Here is a 21791-nt window from a genome sequence, read left to right as displayed (position 1 = left end):
TGAAGATGTTATTTTTTTTTCAAATGTGTGTCCTTTGTTCTAAAGTACCCTTGATTAATGGGAACATTCAGTCGCATGCTGAACAGGGAAAACAAGCTTTTATAACAGGTAAATTTTTGTAAAACTCAGTAATTCATCACATCACCTGCTCGAGTTTATTTTACTTAGACAGGCATGAAACGTCATATACATTTTAATTAGCACACTATATACTATTGCTAGGTTTTAAACCAGGTACAGGTTTATAATATCTGAGAATGTAGCAAGAAGAACAAATTGCGAGTTTGTACTTGGTGGAACACAAAATTGACAACATTTTGTGAAGGGCAGTTACGTAAAAGAGCTCAGATCTCAAAGCTCACTTTAGGTTTTTAATATGACTTCTAATAATTTTAAGTCGCTCTGATTTATAGACATTTCTAACTAAAGAAAGCCTTCCAGACTGCACATGCATGTAATCCACCTACCAGGCGTATGGGAACTGTGGAACAAATAGATGCAAGCAGCTCCACCAATTGTTCATTGGCTTTGGGCAACAAATGGATGCCTAGTGAACCATCAGCATCACCTCAATGCGTTTTGGAAGTCTGTTCAAAGCTGCCTTTCTCCATCCCTGCTGCAAATGTAAATTCTCATAGCTCAAAATGGTATAACTGTTTTATTCAATATTTCTATTTTATAGTTTTTGGATACTCAATGTTAATTTTCAGTATAATTCTGTTCCAGGTGTTTGTGCACTACCAGAGGTTTTTGTTTCTAAGTACATGTTCTGCTACAGTAATTATCCCTCCTGCACTGTAATTCAAGCCTGAAAGTTGATTTATTCTCCATGTGTTCTTCGTAGAATTAAATGTGTCGCCATTGTAACTGACTGACTTCTGACAAAGCTGATCTAAACAGTTGCAGAAATGTCTCATTGCCTTCGCAGTTATGAGCCCAATTAACTTGTCAACGTTTTCTAGCAGTTATTTACTACAGATTTACCACGGCTCTAATCAGCTATAGAGGTGGGAAAAAAGGGACGATTAAGGTAGGGGCTGTCTTTGCTTGCAGTTTTCTAGTGACAAGTGTAACTGCAGCCTCATTTCATGAGTATTTTAGGATACATAGGAACTCGGAAATGGTGATGGGTCAGAAAATCACAGAGGTTTGTTCAGTGATTGTGATCTGACTCAGAAGCTTACTGAAATTAGCTTTTTTACTACTAATTATTTCTCTCTGTTGTTTCAACAGACACATTTAAAAATTAGATTATCCCATCTGTCTTAGCATATTTCGTATGTCATTTCACATGCAATTTGCTACCTAAAGACCAGCTTCTGCTGTCTTTGTTCATCATATGCTGAGAACACCATTGGCTGCATGGAAAAGTTGAAAATTCAGGAAAAAAATGAGAACATTGGCTATTGTTCTGATAGCATTAATCACTTTCGTATTTTGCTTCTTTGCATGTATTCTGTATCACCCAAACTAAAGTACGGTAGATTCTCCTAGGAAAGTATCACACTGAATGTTGTGTGAACAACACACACGCACCTTGCTAGAGACAACACACACCTTCCCAGAGAGCAGGTCACCGTGCATTGCACTTTCTGGAGCTGTTGAAAGGTGCAGGGATCAGAAGCTGTTGATCTAGCCTAACACTTTCAGAATAAACACTGTGTTCAAAACGCCTTTGTTCTTCTCTTATGACAATACAAGCGACAAATCCTTTTGAGAGGGGACTGCCCTCACACTGTGGATCTTTTTTCCCCACCCTGACTGTCGCAGCGGCGAAGCGTGCCCTCCTGGCAGCAGGGCAGGATGCCAGCAGTGGCTGCTGGAGCTTCACAGCAGCCTCTTCCAGGCCCTCAGTCCATCACCACCTGCTAGTGACATGACAGTATGATCTGGCGCTGAGTTGGAATTACATAGTCCATTCACTGTCAGGGTGCGTCATAACCTGTGATGTTCAAAAGGTTTAGAGCTCTCTGACAAAAGGCATCTCTGTGAGGGTGTTTATTTTCAAACCTCTCTGGGATGAGAGGAGATGCTTTTTGGTCTGGGAAAGTATATATCATGTTCAAGAACCAAATCATGATGATCTGTCCATAGATAATTCAAGTTGCAATTCTGGTTTTGAGATACCTAAGGAATATATGTAATGAATATAAAACTAAAGTTGGGTTTTTTTTCTGAGAGGGCACTGTGGCTGAATGGAAACCATGGTAACTAGGATGGCATATGCTGGTACCTTGTTCCTGAGTGATAAAAATGCACACAGAGTAGGCTTTGTGCTTAGCAACAAAACCTAATCAACGAAGTTTTCAAATAGCCCTTCCCTCCAGACCTCCATCGCACCTGTCATCCTTGTCCCATGCAGAATGTATGCCCAGTCTTTGTTCTTTTCAAGTTCATTAATCTATCCATTAGGTATGCAATAAACAGTACAAAATACATTTCACACAAAAGAAAAGAGTTTATTCTTGTTGGCCATTGCTTTAGAAGAATACAGAACTCAAATCTCCTTCCCTGTAGAGCTGTTGTGAAGTATGACTCATCCTTGGACAACATGTTGGATGTTCACTTTAATTAGAATATGTGCATCTAAAAATCATTGTAAACACTTGCTGTTAATAGCAAATTACTCCCTGGTATACAATGGAAAGTAGAAGCAATTTTAATACATTTAATACATTAAGCTGTACGTTTTAAGTCATGTTAGGGCAGCACACTGACAAAAATTAATTAGGGAGATTTTCTAATTAGCATACATTGGCTGCCATACAAATCATGTTGGCATGAAATATTGGAATAATGCAAATTCCACTCTACAGTGATGATTAAATATTTTTTAAACATTAAATAATATTATACAAATCTTTGATACCTACCCTGTGTGACAAATCTGGGTGAGGATCCGATTTGCTTATAATAACAAGTGAAACAAGATAACATATTGCTGCTTTCTAGTAGGTGATGGTACATGTTAAATAGGCTGACTTTCATAGAATCACAGAATAGTTTGGGTTGGAAGGGACCTTCAAAGGTCATCTAGTCCAACCTCCCTGCAATGAGCAGGGACATCTTCAACTAGATCAGGTTGCTCAGAGCCATGTCCAACCTGACCTTGAATGTTTCCAGGGATGAGGCATCTACCACCTCTCCGGGCAACACGTTCCAGTGTTTCACCAGCCTTGTGGTAAAAAATTTCTTCCTTCTATCTAGTCTAAATCTTCCCTCTTTTAGTTTAAAGCCGTTACCCCTTGTCCTATCGCAACAGGCCCTGCTAAAAAGTTTGTCCCCATCTTTCCTGTAGGCCCCTTTTAAGTACTGAAAGGCCATGATAAGGTCTTTGTGGAGCCTCCTCTTCTCCAGGCTGAACAACCCCAACTCTCTCAGCCTGTCCTTGCAGGAGAGGTGCTCCAGCCTTCTGATCATTTTTGTGGCCCTCCTCTGGACCCGCTCTACCAGGTCCGTGTCTTTTCTGTGCTGAGGGCTTCAGAGCTGGATGCAATACTCCAGGTGGGGTCTCACGAGAGCAGAGTAGAGGAGCAGAATCACCTCCCTCAACCTGCTGGCCACGCTGCCTTTCCATCTCACATGTAGATGCCTTCCTCAGTACAGGCAGGTGAAATGCCTTTATACTTACCTGGGATCTAACTGACCCACACAACAAAGCCAGCATCCAACACAGCACAAGTGATAATCCAGAGATTTTACAATCTCTCTCTTGGGAGATTGTAAAAAAAAGAATATTATGTCTTTCCTAATGTAGCTTAGCACACTTGAGTAAGCTTAGACTGCTCCCAAATTCTAAGCTATTACACTAACACTAGAATGATAAAATCGTGTGTGTGTGTGTACGTGTCTTTCTCCGTCATGCAGAAATAAATCATATTTGCCTGTAAGCAACATATCTTTTTTCTCTTTTTAAAGTTCACTGTCATTTACTGACTCAGGATGTACAGTGTCAGAGATTTTGTAACGTAGCATAATGCAATATTACCGTGTGTTAGAAGGAAGTCTCTAGGGTGTTAGACTAATTGACTTTATTAAGATCATCTATACTTTAAGAGTGTTCTCACATGGTCAGATCAATAGCACATGATTAGAGCATTATCATGCTTTTTACTACTCAGAAATCCTCACAGGGTGCCACTTCACACTTTCATAGAAGAGTATATTTCAATGTTTTTCATCCCTCAGACAAAAAAAAAAGTGAACAACAGAAACTTAACTGAACTAGCCTTATTTCTGAGAAATTTACAGAAGCCTCAGAGCTAATCTTAAGACCTAATTGTGCATATTTTTGATCCCATGCATCGTTTTTGTTGGTGGAAACCTGACCATTTATGTAAATAAATATTCACATATCTAAGCTGCAGGAATATGACTTGGCGGTCTATCTCATTCCATTCCCTTGATGAGGATAACAGTGCCCCCTGCACTGGCACAGGCTCAGGTTCACTGGTTCTTCCACAGTCCTCTTGTGGCAGTTCAGAAATTTTCAGCTTTCTCTTATCACTGACTTGAACTTAAGATGAACGCCTACCAGCAAGAGAAACGTGTATATGCCACAGAAACATCAGAGAGTCTTCCTGGAGTGATTTAAGTGATATAATGACAACATGTTGATCTATGCTGCTAAGGCAATGATCAAAAAAATAGAGCTGTCAGACACGGCACCCAGACTCCTTCATACAGCTGATGCAGACCTGAGGCTTTAAGAAACTGTGTGCATTTTTTGTGTGTGGTATCTTTGTGAAAATGTGGGAGACTTGAAAGTAGAATGTCAATTCATTGTGCCTATGTATCAATACTATCAAAACAAAGAATCAAAGCATCATAAATTATAAAGCTGATCTATAAGACTTGTTTTCAATTATTTCATAAAGTCTGGGCCCCTAGAAAATAAGTAACAACTATGGATCTTTTAAGCATGCAATAAATGGAAACAATTTCTTTCATAAAGTTCTCTGACTGTAATGTGGGTCCTGTAGCCTTATTACCAGAAAACGTTACTACAGAGGAATTGCTAAGGGAAGAGGAGCAGTTGTGAGCTTACAAATAATTTTTCTACATTACTCTTCATTAAATAAAATAAGGCAATATTATTTCCATTGGTAATCGACAGAGAAAAAACAGGGATAAGTTTTGTTTGGATTTTCGCTCTTGTTTCCTTGTTCTCCCACACAGAGCCCTGGCTGCTGCTTTCCAGAGATGAATGCAGTGCCTGGTACTAAGTATATACAGAGAAAACATGCAAGCTGGCAGGAAGAATGATGGCGTTACTCTTGCAGGAATAATCCTTAAATTGTATATTTGTATTCCGTTGAATGATTCCTTTGTCTTTTAAGCTATATTTTAGTACCTTCTTTCTCCACCAGTGTCTTATAGATGAGGTGGCAGAGTTAGCTCCCAGTAGGAACAGGAATCAGAAGGATGACATTCCAAGAAAAGGAGTAAAGCACAGATGGATGGAATCAAGTTTTTTTCCCCTTAATTTTTAATGTTCTGGTGATGCTGAGAGACATCGGGTTGGGCATAGGCAATATGGAGTCACTCTTCCCAGAGGCACGCAGCAGAACCACAACGGGTAACAGTCACAAGTTGCAACAGGAAATTTTGCCTAGCTGTAAAGAAATTACTTTTCCCATGAAGACAGTGAAGAACTGGAATGGGTTGCCCAAGTTGTGGAATCTCCAGCCCTGGTAGCAGTCAAAGCTCAGCTGTCCAAGATAAATTACTGCCCTACAATCTAAATTATTCCATGATACTATGAATTCAAAACTGTTTACAACGTGGCACCCAATGTTTTGATGTAGCAAGTAATCTGCCTCTTTCCTGCGTCCAGCTCTGGAGTCCCCAGCATAAGAAGGACATAGACCTGCTGGAGTGTGTCCAGAGGAGAGCCACAAGGATGATCCGAGGGCTGGAGCACCTCTCCTATGAGGAGAGGCTGAAAGAGTTGGGGCTGTTCAGCCTGGAGAAGAGAAGGCTCTGGGGAGATCTTATTGTGGCATTCCAGTACTTAAAGGGGGCCTACAGGAAATCTGGGGAAGGACTTTTTACTCGGGCATGTAGCGATAGGACGAAGGGGAATGGCTTTAAACTGGAAGAGGGCAGGTTTAACCTAAAACATTAGGAAGAAATTTTTCACTTTGATGGTGGTAAGGCACTGGAACAGGTTGTCCAGAGAGGTTGTTGAGGCCCCATCCCTGGAGGTGTTCAAGGCCAGGCTGGATGGAGCTTTGAGCAACCTGGTCTAGTGGGAGGTGTCCCTGCCTATGGCAGAGGGGTTGGAACTTGATGATCTTCAGGGTCCTTTCCAACCTAAACTATTCTATGATTCTATGATTCTTCTCCTTCCACTAAGATCATTCTGTGTCCCTATAACCATTAGATCCCAAACGCTTATTTGGCTAACTACACTTGATTTCCATGGAGGTTGCCCAGCCCCGGTTAGAACTGTCATCCAGCTCCTGCAGGTCAATAAGACTCCAGTACTTATTATTCCAGTGCAGTTACCTTTGTATAACCTTAATCGACTAAGGACAAGCTCTGAAAGTATTACAAAAATTAGAGATGCTGCTAATGGTCTGCAATTTTATAAGTAAAATTATAAAGTAAAATAGAAATATTATTGTAGCGTGGCAAGAGATGCATATGTAAAAAAGCATGCCTAGCAAAAGTCAAGATTAATTTCTCATATTATACCTATACATTTTTTATTCCTACTCTGCTTCTAGCAGACCTCAGAAAAAAATAAGACAATATTATTCCTAATGGTAAACCGGAGAAAAACATAGCAGTAAATTAATTAACACTTTGCACGATAACTTCTCTAAAAGCTATGGGGTGAAGTGTCCTGGCAGAACACAGCAAAAACAAATATTATTCTTGTTTTCATAGTTTATCTTTAGGTGCGTACTGGTAAGTCACCTTCTCAAACGATGCAATTGGGTCCCCTGAGCCTCCCCCACATAAATCTCAAGATATGCTGATAAATCTCTGGGGGTACTTAAAAGCTTTGCTCGCTAACAGCATAAGAAAAGAGGCCACCTGCAGCATATATGGACTTGGCAGGCCTTTCAGAAAAAGTTTTATTTGGGGAGAGGGACTATTTGCAAGGATTCAGCAACAAAACCACTTGCTTGTGTCTCCTCCACAGCCTGGAACTCCATTTTTGTCTAGCGTATCTAGTGAAGGGATGCAACGGATAAGCTGTTCTCTCATCTTTAAGCCATGTTTTTTCAGCTGAATCTTTAGATACCACTCTGCAACCATAGAAACAGGTTGACCAATTGGAATGCACACTGGATTTTTATCTCTCAAGTAATCACTTTTCCTTATCATGGAAATAACTTGAAGCCAGCAGCGTGTGAAGTTAGTTCAGATTCAAGTTGTCTTCCACTTGAAACAAACCGTTGATCAAGACTGCACAAATGCAACATATCTGTGTCTAGTGCCCAATGTAGAAAGGACATAGCAGTTGAAAATCCATCATGACACATTCTTCAACCTGACTTTTGAATCTGTTTGACTGCTGTTTTCCTCCCTCATTCAGGAAGGCGAAGGAGGTGCTATCATTTCATCACGGACAAAACATTATTTTAGCAAAGGCCTTTTGTATTGTTAAAAAAATAAAAAAAGAGGGAAATTGTCACAAAGGCTGAGTTAAATTCAAGACAAAGGAGCAGTAGCAGATCAAAACCCCTATGTAGTTTATATTAATATTATTTTCTGCATTTTGACTTTAACTACATTTAGATTTTCATCTTTCATTTTCAGAAGTACCTAGCAGCTAAGACAGAGGGAGAAGTTCATATTTCTCGAAAGTATTATTTTAGATTGCAGCAAACTCAAGGGGATTTGAGTAGTATGGTTTGCACTCAGTTCAAGCTTTTGTTCTTGGCTGAGAACTAATTACACATTTCTGGCAAAATTAAATGTTATATACTAAAGCACGATGTTGTAGCAAGGGGTGAATTCTGTAACAAGTTCCACAGCAGCAGAATTACAGAAAACACAAAATTTTGAGGATAAAAATGCAACAAGGGTTTCCTATACTGCTCTGTCAGTAAAACTGTTTTTTCCTTAGGGTATCTCTGAAACATTGCAGTTTCACCATTTGCTGAAGGCTACAGAATTATGTATGTCGTGGAGCCTATACGTCACAAACAGGTACTTATGTTATTTGTTCAAAGAACAGACTTGTTTTTAGTAGTATCTTCTCAGCTTTTAATTACAGCTATGTGTCTATAATAAAATTAAAATAATTTTTATTCAGAATTTATAAAATAGTAATTTCTTTCAAAAGGGTTAAGAAACCATGATTAAATGTCAACCTATTAAGAGAGTCACAAAAAATGGCTCCATTTCTCAAATGGCTACATTAATGAGAACTTTGCAATATAAAAAAAAGAGTTTAATATTGAAGTATTGCATGTACAGAAGTGAGCTGATAGAATTTATCTTTGTTAAGGGAGGGCAACTGTGAATTCATTCCCACACAGGAAATCTTTAACTGGTGACAGCTAATTGAGAAAGGCAGAACACAGTATGAAATTTATTCCCACTTTCTTCCTCTGTGGCGAAGCAAAGCCAATAGAGTGACATTATTTCTTCCTAAAGACATCTTCAGTAGCCTGCTTTGCTTTGATTCATTGCTATTCAATGCAGTTAATTTCTATTTATTCCAGTTTCACTGTAGCTTTAGGTAGACAGTAAATCAGCCTCACTCATTGTACGCAGTTAATTGCCTATCTATGAAACAGGCCTAGAAACTTGACAGATGATACTCACCAACAAAGTAGCGAGGGGAGTGGGAGGACTGGAATTAGGTAAGGCTGGGAATGGTAGTAACTAGGATGGGACAAACTTTTTCAGATCAACCAAAGATAGATAAATAAATAAATAAATAAATAAATAATTTCTCCCTTATTTAGCAAAGCAAGGGATATATTTGGTGTCTGAACAAAATATTTTGCATTCAGTTTGAGCCGTTCTTAGAAATATATGTCATCTCATACCACCATGCCAAAATATTTTATTACAATGTAAAAACTAGGTTTTGGAATATGCTTTTCCCATCCCAAGTCAAATAAGTTGGGGATAATGTATTTCAAAAATTCAGAGGCATTTTGGTACCTCTGCATGTTCAGCTTTTTGCCCCTAAATTATATGCAAAAACCATACCCAATTTTAATAACTTGTTTCCCCCAGCAGACATGGCTGATAATAGAAGCAAGCTGAATATACAGTGGCTCTAACCAAAGGATAGCCACTGATGCCGACAATTGTGAAGACTCTTTCTCCTTCTCAGTTTTAAATATACCAGTTTTGATTTGTTTTCTGCCACATTTGTGAATTAAAGTGGTTCATAGAGTGGTCTACCAATTGCCTAAGTTAGCAAAAAGAGAGATGGGCTGCAGTTGGCTGTAGCGCTGGAAACAGAGGTAGGAGTGGTAAGGAACCAGGAAGGCTTCCTTCCCTCCCTGAGCAGCAGTGAGCCTTTCCTGCTGCCGCCGTGCTGCAGCCCCTACCACTTCCCCACCTCAGCCCCACCAAGAGGGACTTGAGCTCTGCTACGCTTGCTGCTCATGAAGGAAATTAATGGTGTAGAGGAATTATGCAACTAAAATGAGATCCATAGTTTCCAGCTTTTGGAGGGCACAGAGACAGCTAAACTAGACTCCCATCTAACATTCAATTTATGCTTCATAGAATCATAGAATTGCTGAGGTTGGAAGGGACCTTTAAGATCATCAAGTCCAACCTTTAACCTACCCTGACAAAAACCACTTCTAAACTATGTCCCTAAGTACCACATCTACCCTTTTTTTAAACACCTCCAGGGATGGTGAATCCACCACCTCCCTGGGCAGCCTATTCCAATGTTTAATAACCCTTTCAGTGAAAAAGTGTTTCCTAATATCCAATCTAAACCTCCCCTGGCATAACTTGAACCCATTTCCTCTCGTCCTATCCCTTGTCACCAGGGAGAAGAGGTCAGCCCCCATCTCTCTACAACCTCCTCTCAGGTACTTCTGGAGGGTGATAAAGTCTCCCCCTCCTCTTCTCCAGGCTAAACAACCCCAGTTCCCTCAGTCGTTCCTCATATGATTTGTCCTCCAGACCCCTCACCAGCTTTGTAGCCCCTCTCTGGACACACTCCCACACCTCAATGTCCTTCTTGTAGTGAGGGGCCCAAAACTGAACGCAGTACTCGAGGTGGGGCCTCACCAGCGCCGAGTACAGGAGGATGATTACTTCCCTAGTCCTGCTAGCCACACTATTCCTGATACAGGCTAGGATGCTGTTGGCCTTCTTGGCCACCTGAGCACACTGCTGGCTCATATTCAGCTGGCTGTCCACCAACACCCCCAGGTCCTTCTCTGCCAGGCAGCTGTCGAGCCACTCTGCCCCAATCCTGTAGTACTGCATGGGGTTGCTGTGACCCAAATGCAGGACCCAGCACTTGGCCTTGTTGAACCTCATACCATTGGCCTCAGCCCATCAGTCCAGCCTGTCCAGATCCCTCTGCAGAGCCATCCTACCCTCAAGCAGACCAACACACCCGCCTAGCTTAGTGTCATCTGCGAACTTACTGAGGGTGCATTTGATCCCCTCATCCAGGTCATTCATAAAGATATTAAAGAGAACAGGCCCCAGCACCGAGCCCTGGGGGACACCACTTGTGACCGGACACTAACTGGATTTAACTCCATTTACCACCACTCTCTGGGCACGGCCATCCAGCCAGTTTTTTACCCAGCAAAGAATACACCTGTCCAGGCCATGAGCAGCCAGTTTCTCCAGGAGAATGCTGTGGGAAATGGTGTCAAAAGCTTTGCAAAAATCCAGGTAGATAACATCCACAACTTTTCCCTTATCCACTAAGCGGGTCACCTTATCATAGAAGGAGATCAGGTTTGTCAGGCATGACCTGCCTTTCACAAACCCATGCTGACTGGGCCTGATCACCCTGTTCTCCTGCATGTGCTGTGTAATGGCACTGAGGATGATCTGTTCCATGACCTTCCCAAGCACCTTGCTTCACCCTAAGGGTGATGCAGATCCCCATCCCCACTTTAAGAGGAGAGACCTAACCATCAAGCCTGTGGCATCCTTTAGGCTACAATGCTGTGCTGCAAACCAGAGACCAAGACAGAAGGCAATCAAGTGTGACATGCATGCAATGTACAACTCCCAACAGACCTGTCCATACAGCAGCTCGATGCAATTCTGGCTATCCAGGCTTACAGCGCTCTGCCCCTACTTCATACCCACCATGTGGCCTGGGTAGAGTCAAGATGTCTTGAGTCACAGACCACTGTGTTGATTTTCCTGGGAACAAAACCCTGTGCAATTAGTAATGGGGCATACTTTAGTTCAGAGAAAATGCTCCAAAGACTCCACCTTTATCTCTTTTTCCCTCTGCCAACACAGGCAATTATAACCAGCTCTGGACTCCCAGCTGCAGCCAAGTTGCCAGCACCGTTGTCCTTTCTGCAGAGCCTTGACCTCTCTCACATAAGCAGAGCTCCCAGCTGCAACTTTACACTCAGGCTTCCAGTTACAGCAACCCCTAGCAGGAGTGAGTCTAGCTTTCATCAGCATTATTCGCAGCTCATCAGTAGTGGGATCCCTTATTCCCTGGGTGAACCCAGCTCACAGGTGTGGCTGGCGCTGGGGACTATTTCAAAGGTAGGGATTCCTCCAGCCATACCATCACCTCCCTCAGCTTTCCAAAAAGTAGTGGCCTGAGAGCCTCAGTCCTACAAGACACCATGTGTTTTCCATTCCTGTCCAAGAAGTCCTTATAGGAGATGATTATGGGGTCCATCCTGCCCCCAGTTGCCTCTCTCCTGGATAATACAGCAATGGTACTCCCTTCAGGAGGCCAAAACATCTCAAAGACAGAGCTTCAACAGTGGAAGTAACACACATTAAGGGGATCTTGCAAAACAGCCAGAGAAGAACCATCTTGGCAGATTTATTTTTTAAATTCTCTTTCTGGCAGTGAACAAATCAAACCCTGCTCCACACCACAGAGGTGCAGGAGCTCCTGCAGTGTGCTCCCTCCAGCATCCTACAGGAGATGTGCTGGTGTTACCTAACACTGCTGTCACCTCGTGTAAATCTAAGCCTCTGTTTCAGACCAAGAAAACTAATGCTAAGTCTCTAAGAGAAATTAATCCATGTTTTTTGTTGGGTTTTTTTTTTTTTTCAGCAGAAAACACTTAGCTCTGACAACAACACAGCAGTACCTAAACCATGAAAGGTTACAGAATTCATTAGACTCATCGATTGCTGGAAACGGCAAGCACCAACACAGTGTTTTGATTGTTAACAGCACGTCAGTCAGCATACAGCTTCCACAGTCTCAAGTGCCAAAATCTGTGTGTACCTGAAGCTCACCTGCACTGGTCAGGCCTCCCCTGCTGTCAATTCAACACTGGTGCCACCTGGTTATAGACCAGAAAACCCCTGTTTAGAAAGGGGCTGCAGAACAGAGCTGTGAAATGTGAAGCTTCATGGAATCTCAAACACGAAGGCACGATGCTTATATGAAACAAGGTGAGACAGACGTCTTTTTAAACTTTTGCCTTTTGATCCTGTTTTATGACTATTTGAAGTTTGACTCAATTTTTCAATACAGAAATAAGATATCCCAGTTTGTAAGTTTAGTACACACCTCTGGCATATAAGCATCATTTTCTTTTCTCCTTGAGTAAAAAGAGGTAGCTTAAAAGACAAGTTTCGCACACCAGAAGGCTACAGAAAGATCGCTTTTTGTACTGAAGTTCCCTCTGACTAACCTGCACAGAAAGCAGAGATAAAACTCCTGCCTTACAGCCCCAGTCTTGCTGTCTTGGCATCACACTACAAGAACCTAGCTACGATTAATACATGGCGAGACATCACAAGATTACTTAGTTTCACATATAGCAAAAGAGCAGCTTTTGAAGATGTATGAAAAGCTACATCCCTTTTGAAAATCTGTCCTATTCATAAGTTCAGCCGAACAAAACATGTGCTCAGTTCTCTCATCTTTACCTCAGCAGATGTGCTACTCCTAGAAGGCAAGAGAGCTCTGCAGAAATAAAACAGGTGGTTGATACTGAAAGGGCAGAATACAACCGACATTTGCATGTGAACCAGTAAAGAGCAAAGAGTACAGCTGCATAAAGTTTCCATAGCAGAGAAGACTGGCTGGAGAAGGCTGGGAACAGACTTCACAACAGAACAAGGCTAGAGGAATGGGACTGTGTCCCAGAAAACATGGGTAAGTGAGCTACTAGACCACCTCCCCGCCCCCCCAAGACACATTTTTTTTTAAAAAAAATTCAAGCCAGGAATTCCAGAATACCTGCTGGAATTCCCCAGAGGAAATTTAATTTTACGTCTCACGAGGAATGTAACCCTCATTTCCAAATGGGGATCAGCCTGCCCTGTGTACTCAGTCTGTCTCAGTGCCCGAGGTGGCCCTGGGCTTTATTCAGTGACATTTGGAAAACAGGTGTAATAATGCCACATACACAGAAGTTTGTAAACTGTGTGTCATTTACACTAGAAATGAAACAACTCCCTTAGAGAATCACAAAGCTTATACCTGCTACACTTTTTACATTCATTCAGCAAGAACAAAGCAGTTTGAGTGAAGCAGATTGTTCCCTACCAAATGCAATGATTCTATATGGTGGCCAAAAGCATCTAAGCTAAATTTGGTGCACCACATACACGGCAATGAAACATGAAAAATTGTCCACATAAGAGTCCCAGAAAACTGAATTGCTTGAAGAGTACCTTTTCCTTAAGCTGAGAGCCAAACAGCTATGGGAAAGGGCTATAGACATATGTAAGTTAAAACTGTAAAAAACATACTACTATTCTTCTGATTAGAAATTGCATCAAAATCAGAAACTGGTAAGCAGGCAAGAAAACTGATGAATAAAGAGTCCCCTGAAATAGGAAGAAAGGAAATAAACAGCTCTAGGTGCAACCATGAGAACAGTCTTCTCCCAGACAGCAACTCTAAAGGCACCATTATCTTCAACCACATACTCACTAACACAGCTTAAGCACACACCTGCCAAGGACCTTGCAGTTGGCTGTGGCCGGTAACCAACACAGGACAAAATGGTAGCATTGATGGTGCTTGATCAGGGATGGGCTTTCCCACCAGAGCTAAGAGATAAAGATCCATGCTCCTGGAACTTCTTGTAAAGTAAAATAGTTCATGTCTGAAGAGACAGTGAAAGCTAAACATTCAGACTATGGCTAAATTGGATAGATAAAGGTACAGATTTTACCACGTCTCATACCGTCAGCAATGCCTTCATAATGCTGGTTTGACATTGCCCAGCAGGTGGGGCAGGTGACCAGCAGAAGAACCTGCATGTCAACGGCAAACTGCATTGCATCTAGTTTTCCTGAAGTGAATGAATGCACTGTGCCCGAGAAGTTCCCTGCTCCAGAGGAGCCTTCTGGGTCACCAGGAGTTCACCTGCTTCCAGGGAGATGGATCCCTGGCCTACCTCTGTGCTGTGGGACATGCCTGCTTCCTCACTGTGGGCAATAAGTTCTGAGGACAAGATCCTGCCTCCAGAGAAACCGGGGGTAGCTCTGCAATCATCTCATTCATGGGAAGGATTTTGTCCTGACGGTATGGCTGGAACACTGAACACAATGAGCACCAAACTTCCCAAAGCATGTGTCCCTTGAAGAGTGTACGCAAAGCAGTAGTACACCATAAAGCCTGTACGGACAGGGTACTGTCATGATGTAGATACTTCACAAGACAGTTCACAAAGGCAGACAAAAGAAGCCAAAATACAAACCAAATTAGTCAAGGGGCGTGGTTAAGCTGTTGTCTGCTGCTGATTGCAAAGAGAGGTTTAAATCAACTCCAATACCTAATTAAAGATTCATTTTTAAGGAAGGAAATCACAGCATCTCCAATAGCAACAACAGTATCTGTACCAAATACATTCCACAGTGGTTTTCTAAATATTACCTTAAATATCACATTAGGATGAACAGTACTTAAAAAAATAAAGTATTTCTGTTATAACATTCTACAGAACAGAACATTTTGTGGAAAACAAAATATCTTAATGTGGTATGTAACTCAGATGCATTAGTTTGAGAGTGCAGCTCTGTCCCCATTACATTACAGGAAGAATGTCAAGCCTATCCCCAGTTCAAATTTTTATACAATGCAATTATGTGTCGTTTCCACTAAGGTACAGCATTACCTACTTCAGAAATGAATCAAGGAAAACCTTGAATACACTGTGGCGAGCGGTACTGCAAATACCTTGTTTCCATCTCAGAGAAGTGGAAAGTATTATCCTGCTGTGAAATAGCAAAGTTGATGATCTTCTTTGTAAGATATTTACCAGAGTCTGAAATCTAACACCTGGCAGAAAAGTTCTTAAAAAGAAAGTTACATTGTAGGCATGGTACTGACTTCCATCCTCTTAATAAATCCAACTTCTTTGGGGACGGGCACTAGGAATATTAGCACTGCATAAAATTAACATTTTGGGTTTGTTTTTTGGTTGTGGGTTGTTTTTTTTTATAAAGGCAATCATCATGCATTTTTAAATAAAAATTCTGATTATTCCCCCTCCAAACCCTAGTTTATCGGAAAACATGAACCAGCTTTCACAACAGTACTAATCATCAGTGCAAAACTTCTTCTTTACATACACAGACCTGAATAGTGACAGTATCAGGAAGGTTACAATACAGTCACCTCCTCACAGTTTGCAACGTCCTTTTCTAACAATTGGAAACGATACTGTTCATACAGTCTCGTAGCACATGGACAACTTACTATCAATGAACATGATCTGATCTAAGCCCACATTTGGATAAGGCAGACAAGGCCTCCATGAGGAAAAACTGCTATTGTAACAGGACAGGCTGACATTGACAGAAGACCTACTAGTGGGTCCAATTAGTAGATCCAATTGCATTTGATAGCTACCTATTAATTATAATATAAACCATTATTTTTCCTACAGGTGCCAGAGACTGCTGCAAGACACTAATGCTAGAAGATCATCACTCTTTACTAATTCACTGACTGACAGACAGTACCTGGGGAGGTACAGATATTTAAGCTAAATCAGAATAGAGTGGAAGAGGGGCTACGCATCAGCCATTACTGTTCCAGCATCAGAAAGAGGCCTTCTTGCTATTCACCTTTTTATTTCGACACAGCTGAGTTTCCCAAATCTTCTTGTAGTTAACCTTCTTTACAAAGTATAAATACTATTCCATTTTTACACAAAAGAAAAACAGATGTTTGTATATACACACACACCCCTTGACAGCAAGTCCTTGAAAGAACACTGCGGCATGATACTACAGAGCTAATACACACAGAGCACTAATTTAGATGAAGGCCAGGAAGTGTCTGCTAAGAAAGGCAATCTATTAAGTTAAAGTTCTAGTCAGAACTTACGTGTTTTAACTGAGCCCATGACATATGAATGGAATAATCAGAATCATGTGACATGCTGAACTTATTAGTTATAGACTGGTTACAAACTGTATCCTGTAATTGCTGCTTTTAACTGATGCCATCCAATACAGAATGGTATCACTTGCGTACATCCTACTGGTATAAGGAAGCAGCCTTGTTGGATGACACGTTACCTACTCTTTTCAGACACTGAATATACTCAAGTAAAATTAAGACACAAGTAAGACCACACAAGGTTTTGGTAATTATTTTTATGTTGGTTTTATAGCTTTTTTGGTTTCTTTAGGAAATTCCTGCACAGCAAAAGGAATGAAGAATTCCAGAAGAGAGTTGACCTCCTTCAGTTCCAGACTGTATTCCACTGCTATTTTCTCTGCAGTCCATATTTGAGGATTAAGTTTATGATTATTAAGAAGCGTCAGAGCCTCCACAATGGAGATTTTGCCTTTGGGAACTTTCTTAACATCTAGATCTCCCAAGTGGCCTAGTTTTGTAAGTCTCTTTTCCTCCTGTTTACACGGAAGATGTTCACCACCTCCATCTTTTACCTAATTGTGGGAAGGAAAACAAAAAGAGCTTAACAGCAGTTCTGTTTACTATTCATACAGTAGCAGCCAAGCTGTCTTCCTGTTAGCTTTCCCCATTTTCACAGCATTAAAAAAAAAATAAAATTGCTTAGCCAGCCTTGCTTCCTGACAACACAAAAATTGTCAGTTGTTCCACAGGCACTCTACATATGTCAACCCCCCACCCAAATTCTGAAAAATTGCCATCCATTGAACTCTAAGTGTATGTCAGTACAACAAGTCAAACTACAAATTCTGGTAGCCAAATGTAAATGCAGATAAACTAATATTTGGTACCGATTCATGGCACGGGAGAAAATAAAAAGAAAAACAAAAATCGCACACTACATTTCCCTTCATTTTCAGATTCTAGTTGTGCAACTAGAAGATATGCCTTCTTCTTCTCTGTCTAGAAAACAAGCTTCACTGGACAAAAAGTAACTATTTTGCAGCATCATATGAAGCTTAATTCCCATGAGCACTGCAGTGCTCAGACATGTGAAGTCTCTTCTCCCAAGTCCCTTCATATTTTCAAGTAATTTCCAAACCAGCTCTGCTTTCCCCATATTGCCTTTTATTAAGATTTAACCAGTGAATGACACTGCAAAAGAGACACAATGAAAACCTTTCTTAAGTATAAGAAAAAATAGTTTTAAAGTTATGAGAGTCCACAGACACCGATTTGCCCACAGACACTCTGTATTAACTTATAAGCTGAGAAAACTGATGTGGATTCTACAACATCTATAACTCTGTGACTGCTTCTGAACTACAGAGAATGTTTGATGATCCTACCAGGTTTTATTTTCTTCCTTTTATTTTGTGCTAAAACTGTGGTCAGATAATGAACAATTTTTCAAGTCTTAATAAAATGAGCTGTCTCTGGGTATCTGCCACTTCAGAATTTGGTGCTTTTCCACTTACCAAAGACAGACATGCCAAATATACATATAGGTATGTATACACATGAATGCACAAAGCATTCAGAATAACATCAGGAAAGAAAGGAAGCTTTTGGATGAAGCTTTGCCCACAAGCCTCCATGCTAACACATTAATCCTGCTCTTCCTAACAACTGCAAGTAGACACACCACAAGAGCAAGTCTTAATGGCAGCTGCCTCAGAGTAGGCACAGAATCGAGCAGTAAGATGTGTTCTGCTTTTGGCTTTTCCTCAAATCAATCTTGACAGGATTACAAATTGAGGTGTTTAAAGATATCTAAATTGGACCTTCAGCACTTCAAGATTAGAGTCCTAACCTCCCTTATGAAAATTAAGGATAGAGAATACTTGGAAACTTTAGGGAGAGACCGCAGAAAACTGTTTGCATTTTGAGATATTTTTGATCTTGAATAGAAAGTACTATGAAAGTGGCAAATTACAGGAATTAGGAATTTTATTGCTAGATGATTACAAAACCTTTATTACTGAATGAAACAGATAGAATAAAATTATCCAATAATGCAAAAGTTAAAAAAGCACAAACCATAACGTAACAAGGTGGAAAAGAGAAGACTGAACCCCAGTCTGCATATTACTGGAAGGGGTACACCTTGCTTTCCAAGTCAAAGAAAATGACAAGTCATTGGCATTGAGGAAACTGATCACCAGACAATCCAGAAGGTTATGCAGAAAAACAACTACGGCACTTCCTCAGCTGCATAAAAAGTCTCTGCATAGGATGACATTAACACCAGTAGTTAAAGACTCCACTAAAATGTTAATGCCTTTGTCCTCTACCACATCCATGCTCCCATAGTAGTCCCAATTTCTTTTGTTCTAACAACTCTACAAGAGATCTCTGGCAAACTGCTGCACCTTTGCAAAAGGCTGGCCAACCGTCCTTCTGCCTTTGAGGAAGCAGCAGTGGGAATTTAGGTGAAAAACAAGATCAACATATGTTAAAAAGGAAGACTGTGTGTTTAAAAGGTTGTATAACCACAATCTGTCACACATTCAAGACCCAGGGTCAAACACAGTCAGTGCTACTGATATATAAGAGAGTAATGAAAATACCACTTTTTATCTATAAAAATGGTAGCTTTTAAGCACTAAAGAGAGCATTTTGCTTTATAAAGAACTTGTGCTGAGTTTGAAAACCACAAAGCTGATGCTGGTATGCCTCCTACAGAGAAGCATACTCACCTGCACAGGTGGATCTCTGGACTCAACATACACATCTTTTAACAGGGTGAGGAGCCTGTCGTCCTTTCTGTAAATTTCTTCTTGTATCTCAGGGTGGTCTAAATACAGTGGGGAGAAGAAGGGAAGAAAAAAAAATAAGGAAAGACAGATCTGAGTCAAACTGGTTTCCTTTTAGTTCATTCTGCCACTTTAATGGCTTCCCCAGAGGAACGGCACAACTCCCAACAAGCACAGTGCTTCTGGGGAAAGTTCCATTTCTCCCCCAGCTCCAGCGCTAACGCCGCTTCACACGGCGCCGCCACCGCCGCACCCGGTAACGCCAACGGTGGAAAGCACCCGCTTGCGGCCCGCTCCCTCCCTGCTCCCCAGCGGCCCGCGGAGCAAACCGGCTACTGCCGCCTCTGGGGGCGGGGACCGACTGCGACTCGGCCTCAGGAGCCCGTCAGCCCCTCGCTCGCCCTCAGGCGGCGCGGGCCCTGCCGTCCCTAGCAACAGCCCCTAGCAACGACCGCCGCCGCTGACTACGGCTCCCAGCATGCCCCGCGCGCCCAACCGCCCCGCGCTCAATGTCACCGGCCTCGCGCCGCCCCAGGGGACGCCACCGCCGCCCCGCGCCCCCCAGCACCTCGCCCACGCAGCCCCGCCACCAGCAACCCGCGCTCCCCCTCCCGTGGCTCGCCCCCCCCACAACTCCGGGCCCACAGCCACCGAGCCCTCTCCGGCGTCGCCCCGCGGCCTAGTGAGGCCAGGGCACTCACTGGCCAGCTCGTCCAGCCGAGAGGTGGGGTGCCGCGGCGCGGGGGTGGGCTTCTCCTTGCTGATCACGCGGCGGGCCCGGCTCTCCACGTTGAAAGTCTGGAACACGCGGGTCAACCGCCCGCCCATCGCCGCCGCCGCCGCCACTGCCTCCGCCACCACCCACGCCGCGCCGGCGCCGAGCGGCGGCGCATGCGCAGAGGACTGACTGCGGGCAAAGGGGCGGGGCCGGCTCCGGCGGCCGCAGCGGGAAAAAACAAACCACCAAAAAAAAAAAAAACCCGGAACTAACAAACAAACGAACGAAAACCGAGAATTGGGATGGGACCGGCGCCTGCCCTCCGCGGCGCAGGGCTGCGCCTCGGCCTGCAACCGCGCGGCGGAGGCCGGTAGCCAGAGTGAGGGGCGTCTCGGTGTGTGTGGTGTCTCACCTGCTTTATTTATAAATCTCGCCAAGTTTTTACATGGATGATGGTGACATGGCAGCGTTTAGGGATTCTATGCCTCTTAGCCTGTCACTGATGCGTATAGCATTTCCCTATAGGCACCTCACGGGTTTATTCAGTGGCAGAAAATCAATTTTATAAGCAGATAACATCTCGAAGGCATACTGGGCATGGAAATCTGGACAATTCCCCAGTATTGTGCATAATCTGGGGGGCTACACCATGTTATCGGGGTGCAGCCCCTCTCTTTTCAGCCCAACCGACTAACCTTCCTTCCAACTTGCACAAAAATTGCTAAACTGCGAGAAAGAGTTGTGAGAAAATACTGAGTCTTGAGCTATGCAAGATAAGAAAGGTAAAATCGTTGAGATGGAATTAGCAGTTTCAAGAAGAAAAATGTAAGCATGAAAAGAGATAAAATGCTCTGAGAGAAAGGAAGGCAGAAAGAGCAACGCTAAGGACTGTTAGCCTGTTGCAAGAAGCAGTAGAGCCTGGTGGTCCTCCACATGATTGCAGCCTCAACCAAGACTCATCTAGAGTGTCTTATCAAAGGATTAGTGGCTCATTAATTCCAGCTGATGTGCAAATTAGCCAATAAGTAATTGCTTTAAGTTTTTAAGCTCTGTATATGATGTTTGCAGACTCTTTTAATGCATGGTAATAGTTGCCTGAAGTGACTTGGAGCAGGAGTGTTAATGAAGGACAGAGATAAGAACCAACTTCTTGCTGTGTCCTTTTTTTTTCTGCCCTTGCATCTACCTAGCCGTGCCATCTGTCTAGCGTGGCCATGCAAAACTTGGGTTTTCAGAACTTGATCTTCTAGTAGCATTATTTAGTTATAACAATCATGATGTGATAGTAAGGCTACAGTGTGCTTCAATACGGCATAATGAATTACAGTGTTTTCCTTAGAGGGAAGTCAAAAGACAAGTGGGTGGATGAGGAAAGCCAAATAGACTTAAAAAGGCAATGCAGACAAGGTAGCATAAGCATGGTCCGTGCTGGATCTCAGCTCTCTTGGAGATTCCTGAAGGTGCAGTTTCTCCACATCTTCATTTTAAAGGCTCTCACTGTCTGTGGGAGAAGGATGGAAACATATCTTTAATTTATGTTATCTAGTAATAAACTTAACTGACCTTATCTTACTTTAGGCACTGTATGTGTAGCGATATTAAAAAGTGATAGTAGTGGTAATAGGAACATGAACGCTGTCAAAAGCTGCTGGACTCAGACTGGTGGCACATTTAATTAAATACTGGTGGCCAGTTACTTGCTAACTTAACCTATGTTCTTGAGTACAGGATTTGATATTTTTGTAAGTGGTTAGCCTATCTGGTGCAGCTGTAACGGTAAAACTCACATGGATCCCTTTGGTGGTTGTAGACCTTTGATGTG

The 21791-nt window shown here is 42.3% G+C and overlaps 1 protein-coding gene across 1 annotated transcript; it reads right to left on the bottom strand.

Moving 5' to 3' along the window:
* Positions 1-16343: 16343 nt before the first annotated feature.
* Positions 16344-20114, bottom strand: NDUFAF4 (NADH:ubiquinone oxidoreductase complex assembly factor 4). Its single transcript, XM_082481339.1, has 3 exons — positions 19953-20114; positions 19195-19292; positions 16344-17031 (listed from the first exon to the last, which is right to left on the bottom strand). Exons 1-3 carry the CDS (start codon positions 20077-20079, stop codon positions 16735-16737), a joined length of 522 nt encoding a protein of 173 aa, XP_082337465.1. The 5' UTR covers positions 20080-20114; the 3' UTR covers positions 16344-16734.
* Between the last annotated feature and the right edge of the window lie 1677 nt (positions 20115-21791).

This window comes from Vanellus vanellus (genome assembly GCF_965231255.1).
Source record: "Vanellus vanellus genome assembly, chromosome: 3".
Taxonomy (NCBI): domain Eukaryota; kingdom Metazoa; phylum Chordata; class Aves; order Charadriiformes; family Charadriidae; genus Vanellus; species Vanellus vanellus.
Note: the sequence above shows the minus strand (reverse complement) of the source record. Positions and strands in the feature narration are given on the sequence as shown.

Coding starts and splice junctions, on each gene's coding strand:
- NDUFAF4 (XM_082481339.1), bottom strand. CDS start 20,079: ATGGGCGGGCGGTTGACCCGCGTGTTCCAGACTTTCAACGTGGAGAGC. Junction 19,293..19,952: donor TCGGCTGGACGAGCTGGCCA/GTGAGTGCCCTG, acceptor CACTGTATTTAG/ACCACCCTGAGATACAAGAA. Junction 17,032..19,194: donor CCAGAGATCCACCTGTGCAG/GTGAGTATGCTT, acceptor TCCCACAATTAG/GTAAAAGATGGAGGTGGTGA.